The 17,853-nt window shown below is 33.4% G+C and overlaps 1 protein-coding gene across 2 annotated transcripts in view; it reads right to left on the minus strand.

Annotated features, from left to right (window-relative positions):
- The window catches only part of LOC143252943 (rap guanine nucleotide exchange factor 4-like), a 124,610-nt gene that overhangs the window by 4,114 nt on the left and 102,643 nt on the right, over positions 1–17,853 (minus strand). For both annotated transcript variants that reach the window (XM_076505843.1, XM_076505844.1), the window contains exons 24-26: positions 14,007–14,301; positions 2,615–2,669; positions 755–809 (exon numbers count right to left, since the gene is read on the minus strand). In XM_076505843.1, coding sequence (XP_076361958.1) covers positions 755–809; positions 2,615–2,669; positions 14,007–14,301 — 405 coding nt within the window. The remainder of the gene's footprint in view (positions 1–754; positions 810–2,614; positions 2,670–14,006; positions 14,302–17,853) is intronic.

The raw sequence follows: 17,853 nt of genomic DNA on the forward strand, positions 1-17,853 counted from the left end.
CTGAAATTCATTGTTTAGAAATGTTCGAGTAAAGTTTGTTAGAAAGCCAGTGGAATAGCTTTGTTTTTGTAACCAGTGTTAGTGCAGAAGTGGAATTTCTCGACGTAAATTAGAATACATCGGCACAAATAAGGCTTCCCTTGAACACTACTCTGTAAACATATAGGAGTATCAAATAAGACAAACTGTTCACTACATAAAGCTAGCCACTTAGTTAATTTTTCACATATTCAAACTGTAAGTCATGATATTACTACAGGATCTTCAGACCTTGATTTAGGCATTTAAAAAAAAACAAACAAACAAAACTTACTCAAAACAAAAGACCGTTGGGTTTTATTGACTTAAAAATATACATAGACCTAAAATTATTCTAAATAATTTCACTTTACCCCCAGTTTGTTTGTTAATAGTTACAACTATGATCTCATGCAAGTTGTAACTTGTGCTACTTGTGCTACATATCTTATAATTTGTACATTCTTCCATTTACCACTTTATTGAACATTTTAAGTGCATTATTAAATGAAGCCACTACAGCATTAGTTAATAGATATAATTATTATACCATTTCTATATCTTGCTGAAAATAAAATAAGTGTTTTCGAAAACGTTCGAAGTTTCTACAAATAAAAATGTTTTATGTCTTGTCAAAAATCATCATTGTTGTTGTTATTACAATATTTTGTAATACAGCTTTTAGTGTAAAAGACTTTGAATACCTATAATAATTGGGTTTAAAAGACTAACTTACCTAATGTATTTTCTAACTTCTTGAGCAGATTTACTGCTAGGTGGAGCTTCAATAACTGTTTGAATAACGTAATATTAAACAAAAGAAATTGAAATATATGTACATTTTAAGTTTAATTTTTATTGTACTTCAGTAACGATCTTTTTAAATAACATGAACAATCTTAATATTTAGTAATAAACACTTGAAAACCATAAAAAATGTACACCATTGGTTTGAATAAACAAGCAATAAAAATGTAAGAGAATCGAGCTACTAGCTGTAGTTTTTAGATTTTACAACCAATCTATCAGAAAAAGGAATAGAAACGAGTTATATGAAAGGTCTCTTAAGATATTATCATCACCAGATAATTGATTCGCTTACTTTTTGTCTTTAGTCGTAATAGTTTTAACTCTTAAAATTTTTTATACGTTACGAGGGAAACTTCTACAATAAAATGGTTAAACAAATTATCACAAGTATTAAATAGGTGTTTCACAAATTATCGTAGTAAGTTTCATGCATTAATTTCCTAGTTAAGATAAACAAGCCTTATCAAAGATCATATTAATGTTATAAATTATGGACCTGAACCTATAAAAAATAATCGTTTAGCACACGAAATAGTTTTCATTCCACCTAGCTTTGTAATAAAAAATATTATATATTACAAAACTTAATAAAATTATACTTTACTGATTGGTTTTCAGTGGAATGAATATGCCTGATAGATAGTGAAATCGCTGTTGCATTCTTATTGAAGCATAAACAAATAATTAGGTATATATCTTTATGCTCAACAAATTCAGTCATTTATGTTTGACTTTTTCTTCGTTATGGCTTTACTCTCCTACATGTAGTGTGTCTCTTAATTACACCAAACCCTCCAAGAAATATCATAAAATATTGGAGTAATAAAGTTTTTAATCACTCCTATATGTCATCAGTTCTTCAGACTATGAAATACTGGTTATGGCACGAAAACATGGCAATTCTCAAGACAGAACATACTAAGATCCACAACAATAAGAGCTCTCGAGACTATGATATTTATTAACGCTAATATTCTTTACAACGCATTTAAGAAACAGTTTAGTTGTGTTAATACATTCTTCAAACATGTGAACACATACGATTAACCCATACAAAATAATCCTATAATGTACGGAACGTATATATGGTGACACAATTAAGTCGTTCCTAATCTGATATGATCAAATACGAAAATCGGTTAGTTCAATAAATCCTACTAAAAATGTTGTTTTGAATTAAGCACAAAGCTCCACAATGGACTATCTGTGCTTTGCCCACCACAGGTATCGAAACCCGGGTTTCAGCGTTGTATATCCGCAGACATACCGCTGAGCCACTGCGGGGAAACTAAAAATGATAATGGTGTCATTGAAAATATTTTGGATGTGTAACAATGAACAGATCTAGTCCAATTTTTGAATGTGCCGTTGCATACAAAATTATAAAAATCCTAAAAAATACGTGTCACATATTTATAGAAAAACAGTGGTCATCATCCACTTAATAATATAGCGTAAATTAATTATCAGTCAGTGATCACATTTTGGAAAATGTGTGGTAAGTATGGTATACAAAAACTGTGATGCCAGTTACTTGAAAAGGTAAAAAGTACATTAAATGTTATTAAAAAAAACACGTTGTTACATAGTCTACAAAAATATGCTCTGTAAGTATCTTTTTTCCTTTAACTCTGTGACAAAATCGCTAGCTTTTACTATAATACCTCATTTCCTGTAAATTTCACATATTATTAAAAGTAAGCACAAAACTATTTTACAAGAGACACTTAATAAAACACCACCCATATATTTATTTTCACCAAAGTATTCAGAATTTTCAATTTACCTAATGGTCGACTTCGGCAGTTCCTTACAGTTCTCAAGGTCTGTGCAATCATATGCTGAAAGTAATAATGTAAAATATCGTATTACATGATTTTCATAATCCAAATATTGTATATAGGAAAAAATATTATATATATTTTACAAAAGAAATTAAATAATTATTAAATATTACTGTAAATATTACTGACGCTATATTAACATAACGATTATTCAATAACGTCACCAGGATCTAATATTTGTGAAGACGAATGGAATAATGTACACTTACGAAAGTGATAAGATGCGAACATTAAAAATGCAAGCTTAGATATGATAACTCAGGATACGCTCCCCTAACAATATTTAAATACCAGGAAGTCAAAGGATATTTTTGCAAAAGAAAAAATTATACAAAAGTATAACAATGTATAAAGAATAATACATTTTGAACAAACTTGAAACACCACATATACTAAAAGTACTCCATTGCACCTTTATTCTTGTTATTGAATTATGTAAAAAGAATTACACAATCAGAAACAATCCACAAATCCAATCACTTATTCATAACTATCATATATATAAAGCTTCTCGTTTAAACTACAAATCCCTAGAGAGAGAACAATTAATTTGAAAGAGAACTTCATAAACAGCTTGTAAAGTTCTCTGATTAATCGCAGTCAGTCATGCTGTTAAAGAAATACATCTGATAAATGATGCATCAGATTCGATCCGGAAACAAAGAAGCAAATTCCAGTTAACATTTGTATTTTTATGAAAAAAGTCTTTTGGACAAACTGACCAACACCTTACAGCACAGATCTGTAACTTATCCATCTTTCCATTCACCTTACAAGACACATGATATTCATTGGATTGTTCACAACAAAAGTAAACAAAAGTGCAGATGGTACACATTTATGCACCTTAAGTTCAAACCTACATAAAGGTAGTTTCCATATAAAGTCGAACATGCATTTATCTGTTTTTAATAACCACCATCATATTCTGAGTACCCAGTAATAATTATTAGCCCTAAGTCCATGATAATCAGTTACAGCTAGCAAGAGTAGAATTTCAGAGCTGTAATTACTTGTCTTATTAGTAACAATATTCAAAAGTTGAGATATTTCCCATTGCTGCCACAAATTCAGTATTACCAATACTCTCTTGATCGTAATGACTGTAGAGATTAAGTACCACATTTACCTCTTTTTCTCTGTGTCTAAAAATAAGTCACTAAATTCTTATCCAAGTATTTCTGTCTTCTCGTACTTCAAGCTCATTCGTTACTATAATGGGATTGAACAACAAACTATTTCATTATTAATATAAGCCTCAGACTTGTCAGTATAATGATGAGTATGACATACAATGGAAGGAAAGCACTGAGGCTTAAAGATATCTCTCTCCATTGTCTCAGCTTTACATCAAGTAAGGTCATATTTGAATCAATGCTTTCTTCATGCTGTCATTTTTAGCTGATTGAAAGTTTTGGCAACCAAGTGCAACATCTCTGGTAAAAGTTTGACTCTCAGGTTGGTATGAAGAGTTATAACATATTTAAAGGATGGTGAAATGCAGAAGATAACTCTTTTTGTCCACGTTTGAGCTTCATTGAGCATGCCTCATTTTTTCTCAATATTATCGGCATAGCAGTGTCTCCCTTCTTCCTTTTTTTGGGTTGGTGAATCCTTCCAGATAAGAAATATAATGCCTGTACTATATCACACAAAAGAAAAAGAAAAAAATAACAAAACATATTTAACGTTCTCAGTTTTTACCAAACATTTACCTTGACCCTACCAGATCTAGTTATGGTACTAAGTTTAGTGCATGGTACGTGCAACTCATGTAATCTTATTGTATAAATAAATTAGACTATTAAATACCCAGTACACAAATAACCATATCCAAATCTAAATGAGTGAGACTTCCATGGAAAGTAAATTTTGTCAGGAAGTTTTAGTGAATTAAATAACATATTTATATAATTCATAAATAATAATGTAATTACTATTGAGGCTCAGAAAACAGAAAGAAATGAAAAAATCATAATCAAGAGAGACTACAGACACAAATTTCAATTATGCCTCTTTAACCAACATTATATATTATATCAATCTGTACAGTTAATCTGTACAGAGTCAAAATGTGCTTTTAGGTCGAGAAGCTACTAACAATAAAATATTGACATTTCTATCCAAATGATTTAGTTTTGAGTATGTAGGCAAGCATGTCTAGAATAATATCTCTATGAATCAGAACCTCATATGTTTCAACTCCAAAAATTGTCATCGTAAGAGCTATTACATTTTGTATTCAGCTTTCTAGAAGAAATATGTATTTAGGATTAAACCAAAATAATCAATATAATTCGAAAGCTAGTAAAGAAGCAAAAGGAAACGACTGATATATTTCATAAAAACCAGTAAATATGGGGATAATAAGAAGTACAGTAGGTTCTCCCAACTTTAGAGGAAGGTACATACTTTTTTTCTATCACAGCCCTCGAGAGTTTATACGACACTGAACCTATTCACGTTAGTCTCTTCCTTGCTGAACTAGTAAATATTTTCAATTTAAATTGTTTAATTGCAGGTTATCATACTGGCTTTCTCTATACCAGTACAGTTACTACTTTTAAAATACTACAGTAATTAAATTGTTATAAATTTAATAGTTAATGAAGATTATTTGCCTAATCTTTTGTAATAAGTAATTATTTAATCAGCGTTCTATATTTAGTTTTTGTTTAGCTGTGCATGCACAGACAATAAATTTCTTCAATCATAGAAACCTTATACAATTTTAATTATTTGCATTTGATATTCATATTTTATTGTTCATATTAATTTGAAGATAAGGAACATAAAACAAACAGAATAATGAAGCTCTATACCTATATTTAAACTTTTTATGAGGTGTATGATTTACATTTTATGTTTTGTTCATACGAAACACCACAAAGGTATCATAAGTTTTTCCCTCCTCGAGGGTGAACCAAGTACCAATGTTAGACGTTCTCAACAGGTGTTGTAAACATTGTGTCTGATGCTGGTGTTTTGGTATAGTGCTCACAAAACCCTGGCATTCTTTTAATGTCCTTGTTGGCATTGCAGTGCATCTCCTTGTAGGGTACCATAGTGAGTGAGGTCACTGGGCACTGAAATGTTCTTTCTTTATTATAGATTCCCCATATCTAAATAAAAATAAAGTAATAAACAAAAACAGTCCATAAGGTAAACGACCACGTCTTGAAGATTCTGAGCAGTAATCTTTAGTTTCAACATTTGTACCTCATTTTCTGATATTACATTCTTTATCGGAAAATCTTAGGACAAATATCTCTATTTTTATTCAAAAGGGACTAGAGAGATTTGATGGCTCTCCAAAGTTAGTAAAACATCCACATCTAAACATACAGCACTCCTCTTACATTCAAATGCGAGTGGGGATATATCATTGAGGATACGCCCCATGTTATTTTGAATTCATCACGATGAGTTGTTGTTGAGAAGGAGATTCAGAAATTCTCGTTGGTTTCTCCACTCAAGGAGTTTCTGCAGTAAGACGTATCTCTACTCACAAAGATGGAATTATGCTGCCGATCAATGTTCTAATTTTGATGTTTACATCACCACGATCACCAGCCTCTGTCTAAGTAGGTTATCTAATTTGTAAGGTATAGCCGTATATTCCAAACCCTCTCAGATTTTTCTAATGTCAGTGGTTTGGTCTCATGAAGAATCATGATGTGGTACCGTACTATTTTCTTCCCTTTTTCTAAGCCTGGGAAGGATCCCAACTGCTTTGACGAGCTGTCTTTGAAGCATCTTAGAAAGGATGGTTGTGCTCGACTCGTTTGGTTCCTCAAATCAAAAACCTCTTCTCGACCAACCAGTGTGGGTTTCAAAGACAGCACTTTATTGTGGACCACCTGATCTGACTTTAAAAGTCAATTATCGAAACCTTTCTTAAAATACGTCTTGTTTCTGTGTCTTTTGACCTTGAGAAGACTTGTGATACTACGTGGAGGTATACCATCCTGTGAGACCTCTACTCATATGGGTTGTGTGGCCGTTGTCTATTTTCATTAAACAATTTATTGGACCAGCCATTCCAAGTCTGTATAGGTTTAACAGTTTACCATTCTTCCTCACAGGAAGTTGGATTCCCTCAGGACTATGTCTCGAGTGTCACACTTTTCATTATAAAGAATAATGTCCTACAGTTGCAAATGGACTCGATTTCGACGACTTTAGGTCTTGTCTCAGTTGTTGAGCATGAGAGGCAGTTACAAATTGGCCTCAATCGTTTATTGAAGTGGACCACAGAAAATAGTTTTACCTTCTCTCTCTCTCTCTAAAACATTTGAATGAGTTTATGCCACTAACAAGGTATCCACCTCGACCCTAAGCTCTGTCTTTGAGAACTTGTGCTTTCTGTGGTTCCTGAGGCAAACTTCTTGGGCTTATATTAGACTATAAGCTGACTTTCATTTCACACATCAAACAATAATGTACCAAGCGTACAAGAGCACTGAGTATTCTTCGTGTCCTCTCTTCCACATCTTAGGGAGTAGATCGATGTTCTATGATAAGATCTATCATGCTCTCATTCAATTACAACTGGACTATGGGACCATGATCTATGGCCTTGAATATGTTGGACCCTGACCACCATATGGGATGTTGGCTCTGCACGGAGGCTCTCTGCACTTCTCCAGTCCAGAGTTTGTACACTGAATTTCATGGATCTCCTCTACACCTCTGCCATTTGAAACTGTCTTTGCTGTATACTTCAAATCTTAGATCTTTACCACAGCATCCCACCTGAGGTTGTGTTTTCTTTCCCCAATGGGTCATGCTTTTTCAGAATTGACGATCTGCTATTGTTCCTCTTAGCTTTTATATCGAGGCGCAGTTGGCTGAATTGGATCTGCCCTTGGATAACGTTACTGTCTTTACTATTTAGCCTATCCCACCATGGCTTATTACCATTCCCAGATGTGACTTTTCTTTGAGCCATCTGAAGGAAGCAGATACTCCTTATTGAAATTACCTCCTTCTATTTGCCAAATATCTTTCAAACCATCCTTCCATTCCCATTTATACAGATGGTACAAAATCAAATTACTCTGTGGGCTCTGCCATGGTTTTCTGTGGTTTAGTGGTTGCACACAGGATCCCCTCTACAGTTTCTGTTTTCACTTTCAAATTGTACTCCATTTCTCTTGCCTTGGATCATGTAGAAGCAATTCAGTACACGAACTGTATTATTTATACCTATTTGCTTAGTTAATTACTGGCCCTGAAATCACTTAATATCAGTTCTCACTCTGTTCTCGTTGATATTCAAACCGACTAACCTATTTCTCTTTGCCATCTACTTCTACCCCGCTTTTCTTGATACCAGGCTACGTCGGTATTCGTGGGAACGAGCTCGCTGACACTGAAGCTAATTCTGTCAGTTCTGGCGCTATCACTGCCGTACCTGTTCCATATATGAATTACGGTCCTGTATTCAAGGCTTAACTCCACACCAATTGGCATTCAATTTGATGTGAGCAATGTGATAACAAGCTTTTTCAAATTAAACCTTCTGTTGCTCTTTGGATGTCTTGCTTTCGTAAGGATCGGAAGGAGAAAGTTATTCTGGGTAGGCTACACATTGGTCACAGTTATTTAAACGCATCATTTTCTTTTATCTGGAAATAATGCACCAATGTGTGGTCTGTGTGACAATCAAGTAACAATAGCTCACATTTTACTGTCGTTACAATCGTGAGCGACGACATTATTTTAGCTGTTTTTACAAGGATGTTGGACAGTATCGTTGACGTTTGTGATACTGTTTGCCTCAGTTGAATTTTTTACCGGTTGTTTGGCACAGATAGCCTAGTTGCTTTGTGCCAATAAAGGCCAAGCAACCCAATCTCAAATAACAGTTTCATCAATAAACCTTAGATGTAAGTTTGTTTGTTGCAGAAATTTTGCATAAAGATATTAAAAGAAGTGTCTAAATATAGCTATTTGACAAGAGAGAAAACATCACCCACCACCATGTGTTTATTATTCTTGACCAACTGAATAACGGAATTAGAATTTTACCTTTATGTTGCACCAACAGACTCAAAATACTGGTTATGATGTTGTGGCAACAGACCATGAGCCACCAATACTCGGATTCAGTCTGATTATACTAACCAGCAGAGCAAGTTAATATATAATATTTAGTAAAGTGAGCTACTTTACCTTTCTTCACACAAGCTGATAAAACAAAATCCTAATTGTCAGAATACGACATGTTTCACAGGTTGGTATATACTTATTCAAGTATGTTATATACTACCATAAATGAAACATAAGGGGCATTGTCCAAAGTAATCAGGCCCAGCATGGCCATGTCGTTAAGACATTCGATTCGTAATCCTAGGGTTGCGGGTTCGAATCCCTGTCACACCAATTATGCTTGCTCTTTGAGCTGTGGGGGCGTTGTAATGTGACAGTCAATTCCACTATTCGTTGGTAAAATAGTAGCCCAAGAATTGGTGGTGAGTGGTGATGACTAGCTGCCTTCCCTCTAGTCTTACACTGCTAAGTTCGGGACGGCTAATGCAGATAGCCCTTGTTGTAGTTTTGTGTCATAAGCAATAGCCAACATAAACGTCATCTCCAAAATATATGATAAGATTTTTTACAAAGGTGATTTGAAGACAGCTTCACGAATAGGATAAATAAGTCATCTAATAATGATATCTTGTACCGAATGTTAGGAATTATAATTTATCACGGATGAGTCTCTAATTTACTACGTTACGTAAATTACGTATTACGATTTCAAATAGCCAAAATGTTTAATTTTAACTTAAAAGTTAAATAAACGCCGATATGTATCAATTTGTTATATTTGCCAACAAGATTGACACACACAATGTTCTTTCTTAACACAGATATATTCTAATATACAAAAAACAATACAATTTATAATAACGGTTATTATAAACAGTTATTTCAAATAATGTTTTTTATACAAAAATTTTACAAACTCTGAAAAATATTCCATTTTATATCTGTTCTGAAACTGAATATTCTATCAATGGTCCAGGTCCACGAGACGCAAGTTACTTTTATGTTGATACAAAGACATACTCCATTTGACAAGAATACTAGCTAACTCTATTCTTTACGCACTAGATTTTTCTGCTGAAATTATGCAATGACCTCATAGAAATGCTAACGTCTGAAGTTAATTCTCTGAAGTTTAACGATTCGAAGTATTTGAAATCTATAAATGTTCCTGGTCAAATTCTGTAGTTTTCCGATTAATAAGCATTAATCATAATTATAGCTTCCGAGGCTTATAGTATATTAACTGTTACTGATTAATAATAATAATAATTACTATCTCTTGGCCCGTAGTTTTATAAAATTTTAAGTGAGGTCCTAGAAGGTTCAATTGGCAACAGTACTGGTAATCACACTGTTGGTTCTTACGCTCGAGAATCTCTGGCAAATTTAAAGAACAGACCCAACTTGCGCAATACACATTTTACAATATACACTCAGTGGTCACTTTATTAGGTACACCTACCTAGCAGCGAATATGACCCCCTATTTTACCTCCATAACAGCCTGAATTCTTCATGATATGGATTCAACAAGGTGCTGGAAACATTTCTTAGGGGTTTTGGTCGTTATTGACTCCATAGAATCATGCAATTTCTGCAGATATGTCGGCCACACATTCATGCTGTGAACCTCCCATTTCACCTCATCTCAAAGGTGCTTTATTAAATCGAGATCTGGGAATTATGCAGGCCATTGGAGTGCACTGAAGTCATTGTCATGTTCATGGAACCTACTTGAGAAGATGCGTGCTTGGTGCCATAGTGCATCCTGCTGGAAGTAACCATTGGAAAACTGGTAGACTGTGGCTATAAAGGATTCCTTGTTTGTTTGTTTTGAATTTCGCGCAAAGCTACACGAAGGCTATCTGTGCTAGCCGTCCCTAATTTAACAGTGTAAGACTAGAGGGAAGACAGCTAGTCATTACCACCCACTGCCAACTCTTGGGCTATTCTTTTACCAACGAATAATGGTATTGACCATCACATTATAACGCTCCCACGGCTGAAAGGGCGAGCATGTTTGGTTGACTTGGATTCGAACCCGTATTCCTCGGATTACGAGTCGAGTGCCTCAACCATCTGGCCATGCCGGGTCTAAGGGGATGCACATGGTCAGGTACTCTGTATCATTCAAATCAAGCACAGTTGGTATCGAGGGGCCTAAATTTGTGCGAAGAAACATTCCTCATACCATAACACTACCATCATCAGCCTGTGCTGTTGACACAAAACAGATAGAATCCATAGATTCATGTTACATATTTAAAGACGACTGGTATGGGTACAGAAAGGAATACAGGAGCAAACAACGTTCCGACCTTCTTCGGCCATCTCTACCCATACCAGCCATTTTTAAATATATAATTTTCTCTACAAGTGGGTTTCCTCGTCATCACGGATTATAGATTCATGTTGTTTATGCCAAATTCTGACCTTACCATCTGCATGTTGCAGCAGAAATCGTGAGTCGTCAGAACAGGTGTAAAGAGTGGTTATTTGAGTATTTGTGGCCTTCCTGTCAGCTTGAACTAGTCTGACCATTCTTCTCTGACCTCTCTCATTAACAAGGTGTTTTCTCCCACAGAACAGCCACTAAATGGATGTTTTTTTTTTATTTTTCGCGCCATTTTCTGTGAACCATAGTAGATTGTAGTGCGTGAAAATCCTAGGAATTCAGCAGTTTATGAGAAACTGGAATCACAACGTCTAGCACCAACAATCGTTCCATGGTCAAAGTCGCTTAGATGAGAAGTTTTTACTTCTTGAACACTGTTGGGTGTTCCTTATAGATTTCTGGCTGCTGATCACGAAATTTACATCCAAATTTTCCCATCACGTACCGTTTCATCGAAGTCTCCAGTTTCACCAGGACATTGCTTTAATGGAAAAAGGATATCAGTGCAACTGGAATCCGTCAATGCTTGCTGACTACTGTTGGAGACTGAACGTGATGCACCGGACATTGAATACAAAAGAAAATCAGGAGCAAAACACTTTTAATTATGTTGAACTTAATAGTGTATTAGAAACATAAACGCAATTAAATACGTTATTGCCGGTAAACAATTAACTGTCTATTTTTCAGAGTTCCTACGTGGCAAATTTACATGATATTAACCATGTGCAAACATACAATGAGCGATAAAAAAACAAATTCATGACTTTGAATTTTCACTCTTTTTCCACGTTAACTCAGTTGTAAGTTTGACGCTTTGCAATGCACAAAATGTCGCTTAATCTTGGTAAAAAAAAACATTGCAGATCGCCCATTGTGTAATTTTTCAGAATAAAACAATCTTTGAATTTTAACAAACTTTGCTTTTGAAGAAAGCATCTTCTGTTATTATCAGTCTTGTAAATAGCCTTGAACCTTTTCCTTATTCAGATTAAACTGTTTATTAGCACAATCAGCCATTTGATAAGCAGCACAGTATGAAACTTTTATTCTATTTGTTGAAATTACTTATCCTTAGTAAAAGACGAGTAGAGTATAAAAACAAAGATGAAGTCCGACTATCTTTCAATTCATCTCTTTTCACAAAGTTACACACGTTTTAAAGAATTCTGCTTTTCAATACTAAGAACACTGAACAAGGCAAATCGAAATAACAAGATTGAACTTCCTATAGTAGTGAACTGTATATTACACACACACACACACACACATATATATATAATATATTGATATATTGTTAATTGTATTTACAATTATTTCATGATTTTAATGTATACACTTGTTGGACTACTTAGACATGAGTGATTGAAGCATATCTTTTTAGTATTGTTTAAAGAGAGTGAAGTAGAGTTTTACGAACTAAAAATACTAGGTTTATATTTTCTCTTCAGTTAAAGTGACTTAACCTATTATCATTCACAAGTATTTTGAACATCACGTGTGATGTTCATATGAAGTTCTCTTCTAATCCCATGCACTGAATTAAAACAATCAGTTCCTATTACCACGTTCACGAGCATGAGACGCATATTAAATAAATGTATCTATGTATTACATAAGATCCTCAGATACTTTGGAATTATGTCCTGTAAATAACATGTGATAACAAAGACAGGGTTAATATAGAGAACCTATGTTTCTATAGAAACTTATTCTAAACTACTTAGCAAACAAACTATTTAACATAAGAAAAATAAATATGAAGCAAATCTTTCGTTCGATTCACCATTTGTTACTGAGTTATAACCTTGGTTTTGAATCTACTCTTGTTCAATATTATTTGTGAGTGATAAAATTCTCCATATTCAGTACAACTCTGCAACTTATGGTGAATTGAATGAAAGATTGGGCTTTGTATTTCTTTTCATTATATAAAATACTCTCTCTACTAAATAATCAATAACAATAAATTAGTAGCATCCATGCTACATTTTCCTCAAATTCTATATACACTAAAGTTCACACTCGAAATCACTATACGTGTGAGTAGTATGTATATGCACTAAATAGGAAAACAAGAGTAAACGTGAGTGAAATTTGTTCAGTGCATTTACTGATAAAGGATTAAAATCTCCAAATATCAACTTAGAAATGTATGGCTTATTGAGAATTTTAAATGAACAACGAACATTATCATCTCAGTAAATAAAATCAACTTTTAAATTCCTAACTTGCATTGTAGATGTCATCACTACTTTATTTTGCAAGTGTATTATTATAATATAAAAATAATAATTATAACTGTAGCAATTCTTAATTTAACATATATAGTATAGGCTTCAATATATACACAATGTGGTTGTTACCAAACAGTAAAGCTCAGCTCCATAATCTGAAAAGTAATGTTAACTCAAACGCTTGTTTAACCATCGTGAACATTCCGGTAAAAAATCCACAATGTTTCTTCACAACAATAAATAAAAAATGTTATCTGTCATGAGTTATGTAACTATGACACTTCTATTCTATATTAGAAGTATTAATTGGAAGTTAGTTTCATTATTCATAATAAAATGAGCACAGTTTACCAAATTATGTATGCCTAACTTATTAGTTGACAAACGAATTTCAATTGAAACTAACAAAATATTCATGTTTTGGATAGTTCAAGTTTTCAGTCTACGCATGTAATCACGTTAAAATATCGTACTGCCTCCCTAAGAACCTGATCTATACTCACAATACCACAATGTTTCTAAATACGTCTAAGAAAATCAAAAAATACAATTCTCATGAACACAATTTTATGGTATTTTGTAGGTGATTTATATATAAAGATGTAGTTTATACTTAAAAGCTTAAATTATATAATAAAATAGAACTCACCATCTTTTCGAAGTTAACTAGACTTTCTACATAAGTCTTGTTACCTTCATGAGTGAATGTCATGTCCTTTAATAGAAGAGGCATAAAAGGAATAATAGGGGACTCCAATTTCGAAACGAACTGACGATAACGTCTATGATTACGAGAAGGATCAATAAGGGTCTCAAATTCGCTGAATACTTTCTTTATTTTTCCTGGGAGTCTTTCCCAAGTTTGAGATAGGCGACTTACTGCTATGTTGCTCAGACCCATCACTATGGCAAAAAAGGAATTTAAATCTTGGTATTCGCGGCAACTGAAACAAAAGATAGCAACAAATAAAAAATGTAACTCTTTTCTCGTCGTTGTTTTACAAATAAAATACTTTAAAAATTTATGTCCATTATGTAACAATTAAAACTGGAAGTAAGTTTAAAATAGCATTATTCGAAATATACACATTTATGCAAATTATTTCCTAGCTTAAGCTTTTTGGTAGAACAGATGCATCAAAAGTGTATGAAGCTTAAACGTCTCGCATCAACTATGGATCTCTTCAAAGCAGTCAGAGTTTTAGCCTGACTGAATAAACTAGTATAAAGCAGTAAGAACTTATAACACTTTTTGGCCCAAGTACCTCACTTTCGTCAGCAAGCATACTTCTAATTAGCCGAAGAATGGTATTATGTAAATACCTGTCACCTTCTCTTTCATCAGTCAGTGTAACGTCAAGCTCTTGAAATGCAGGTAGTAGATTTAAACGTTGACATGATGGTATATAAGGTACGATGTCCTTATGTCCTAAAGGATTTAAATACGAAAGTTTTTCTGACCAACCATAAACTCAATCGTCAATTTTCCATCAGATTTGAAAGTATTATTCTGGTCTGATTATATCCCAGGATTTTCATATAACCGATTCTAATACCATACTATTATACTATCGATTAGTAAACAGGTACCTTAAAAGAACAATAAAATCTGAAGGCCCACGCATATTGGTTGATTTTGAATATCGCGCAAAGCTACACGATGGCTATCTGCGCTAGCCGTCCCTAATTTAGCAGTGTAAGACTAGAGGGAAGGCAGTTAGTCATCATCACCCATCGCCAACTTTTGAGCTACTCTTTTATCAACGCCACACTATAACGCCTCCACGGCTGAAAGGACTAACATGTTTGGTGTGACTGGAATTTGAACTTGCGACTTTCAGATTACACTTCGAGTGCCTTAACCACTTTGCCATGCCAGGAATCATGAATACTTGTGCCTCTTTACACCACAACAGTTATATTCAATGACTTTTTACTGAGTTTTTGTTTTGCACCTGATTACAGCACAAGACCATCAACCATTCGTAAACATACAAATGATTGACCCGTTTATGATAAATACACATAGTATAAAAGACTTCAAGACGTGATAAAATAATGAAAAATAGTGTTAAAAATCAGTAAAACGTATTACTTGTTTTTCATTTTAAAACTGTTTATAGAATCACTTCAACAATGTTTCTTCCAGCAGTATTTTTGTTAACATTCTCCACGTAGTTCGTAGATAATTTAGAATGTCTTAAACTCTTAAACAATTTATGACTTTTTCCTAAGTAACAGGGTTCAAACTGCCTGACGAAGAGCTTTTGCCTGAAACGTTGAAAATAATAATAAAATGTGTGTTATAGACGCGTGTTTTACTGATTTGTATTAAATTCAGGGGTCTGTTGGTTTTAGTGCCACTTCTGGTGATTTCTACGAAAGTACAAACTAGTACGTGGCCAGTTATTGAGCTAAAGCTGGTCTTTTTGGACTTAAGCCAGATTCTTGAAATCTATTTCTGACCATATGAAATATCTATTGATAATCATTCTATATTAAGTCAACTAAGTCTATATTAGTAATTCCTAACAGCCAAACTAATGTCCATAACCCATTTTTATACATCGTTACTGGATTCATCTTAATAAGCTACTACTTCTGACAGTGATTGTCTGGTTTCCAGTACATGGACAAACTATTCTGTCAACAAATCCCACAAATATCTAATACGTTACGCTATAACACAATTATACAAAAATACTAACTGAAACGGCCAACAAAAAATATTAACAAATGATTTTATCTGAAGACTTAATTCAAGTAGAATCTCTACAGCAGGTATACATACAACACCGCCACAAAATATTAGAACATAATTAATGATTTAACCATTTTTGGAATTCGTATCTTTTCCAGAATGTAATAAATAGTTGTCATTCAATTTTTTCTTCATGTAATGTAATCATCCGCTCATTATTCGTAACTGAAGGATTTTTACCAGTTTTAATGTTAACTGCTTTATTACAACACGAACAAATATACAAACACACATGATAACGTATTATTTAAATTCTTAAAAATACCAACTAATTTATTATGTTGATGAATCAGTATCAGTTTTAAAAACTCATAGGTCCTAAGAAACTTGAACCCTACAAACTTTACTTTTCTTTTTCAACAAAATAGTTGTCTGACGTAATGTACTTGAAGTTTTTTGATCTTAATAATACGTTCCAGCAAGATGTGTTAATTTGAAATATCCTAAACGGACGGGAAGTATTTCAATTATGATGTAGTTCCTAAAGTCTATACTTAGAGATTCATTCTAAAATATCCACATTGTAACGCCACAAGTTTCAAATCTTAATTAATAAAACATAGTGCTCTAACAAATTGCCTTACTATAGTTTTTAACCAATGACTTTTAAGCACACAAATGTGATTAGAATTGAGCTATTCAACCTAAATGGTACTTTATGCATGCATGGGCTAAACCATCAAATCAGAAACACATAGAGTTCAGGTATTTCTTCCATAATTTGGAATTACTGACTAAAATTAAAATATTACCCGCTGCAATGAAGGCTTTTTCGACTTTGAACTAAGTAACGAGATTGATTGCCATTCTTATAACGGACCTACAGTTGAAAAAGTTGTGCGTGTTCAGCGATGTCGTGGTGCTAACCTTGGATCTTCCGTGTTACAGCTCAGAATATTGAACATTTGGTCAAATTTGACACACATAAAACAACTTCTAATTTTATGAGTAACCGAGTAGGAGTTATTAGGTTTTGTTAATTAAAGACTCTTAGTCCAATATTTTGCAGGTTAAGCACTTTATGCTACATCTGCATATTAGCCAATACTTTTTAATGTGAAAGCTTAATTTCTATATGACTCCCAATTTACAATTAATGTAATTTAACATATCTGTTGGGAATGATGTAAATTTGCTCCTAAATTAAATTCATAAAATTTTGGGCTTACTGAACAGCTCAAATTGTAGCAACTAAGAGTCATATTCTATCATCTTTCTTTTCAATACTGTTATTGATCTAGTTATAAGTGAAATTCAAGGGATGGTGGCATTGAGTAGTTCAGTAGCATTCATTTGTACGTTTTTGTCATAATATACAAACATACACACAACGGCTTGAATGATTGAAGCTTGTAAGGTTGGTTTAGCTATAAATATTTGGTAAGACAAAGAGAGCGAGGTTAAAGACAAGTAATCTGGATTCGGTTATTGTGGATGGAGAGGTAGCTGAGAATGCTAAAACCGTAATATATCTTGATAATAAAAAGCTAGTGTTGATGGATATGTACACAAAGAAGTAAGGACAAGACCAGAAAAATTGGGAGTTGCTTCTAGAAAAGTGAATAGAATGCTGAATAAAACAAGTTTACCTATAAAAGAGAAGCTTAAGTTATTCAACATCTAGGTTCCTCCAGTTTTGATATATATGGCAACATGAGTAAAGGGAGCTGTGACTAAATTAAGAAGTTTTGAGATTAATTGTTTCAGAAAGATAATTAGCATAAGATGGTTTGAC

The sequence above is a fragment of the Tachypleus tridentatus genome, chromosome 6 (genome assembly GCF_004210375.1).
Source record: "Tachypleus tridentatus isolate NWPU-2018 chromosome 6, ASM421037v1, whole genome shotgun sequence".
Lineage (NCBI taxonomy): Eukaryota > Metazoa > Arthropoda > Merostomata > Xiphosura > Limulidae > Tachypleus > Tachypleus tridentatus.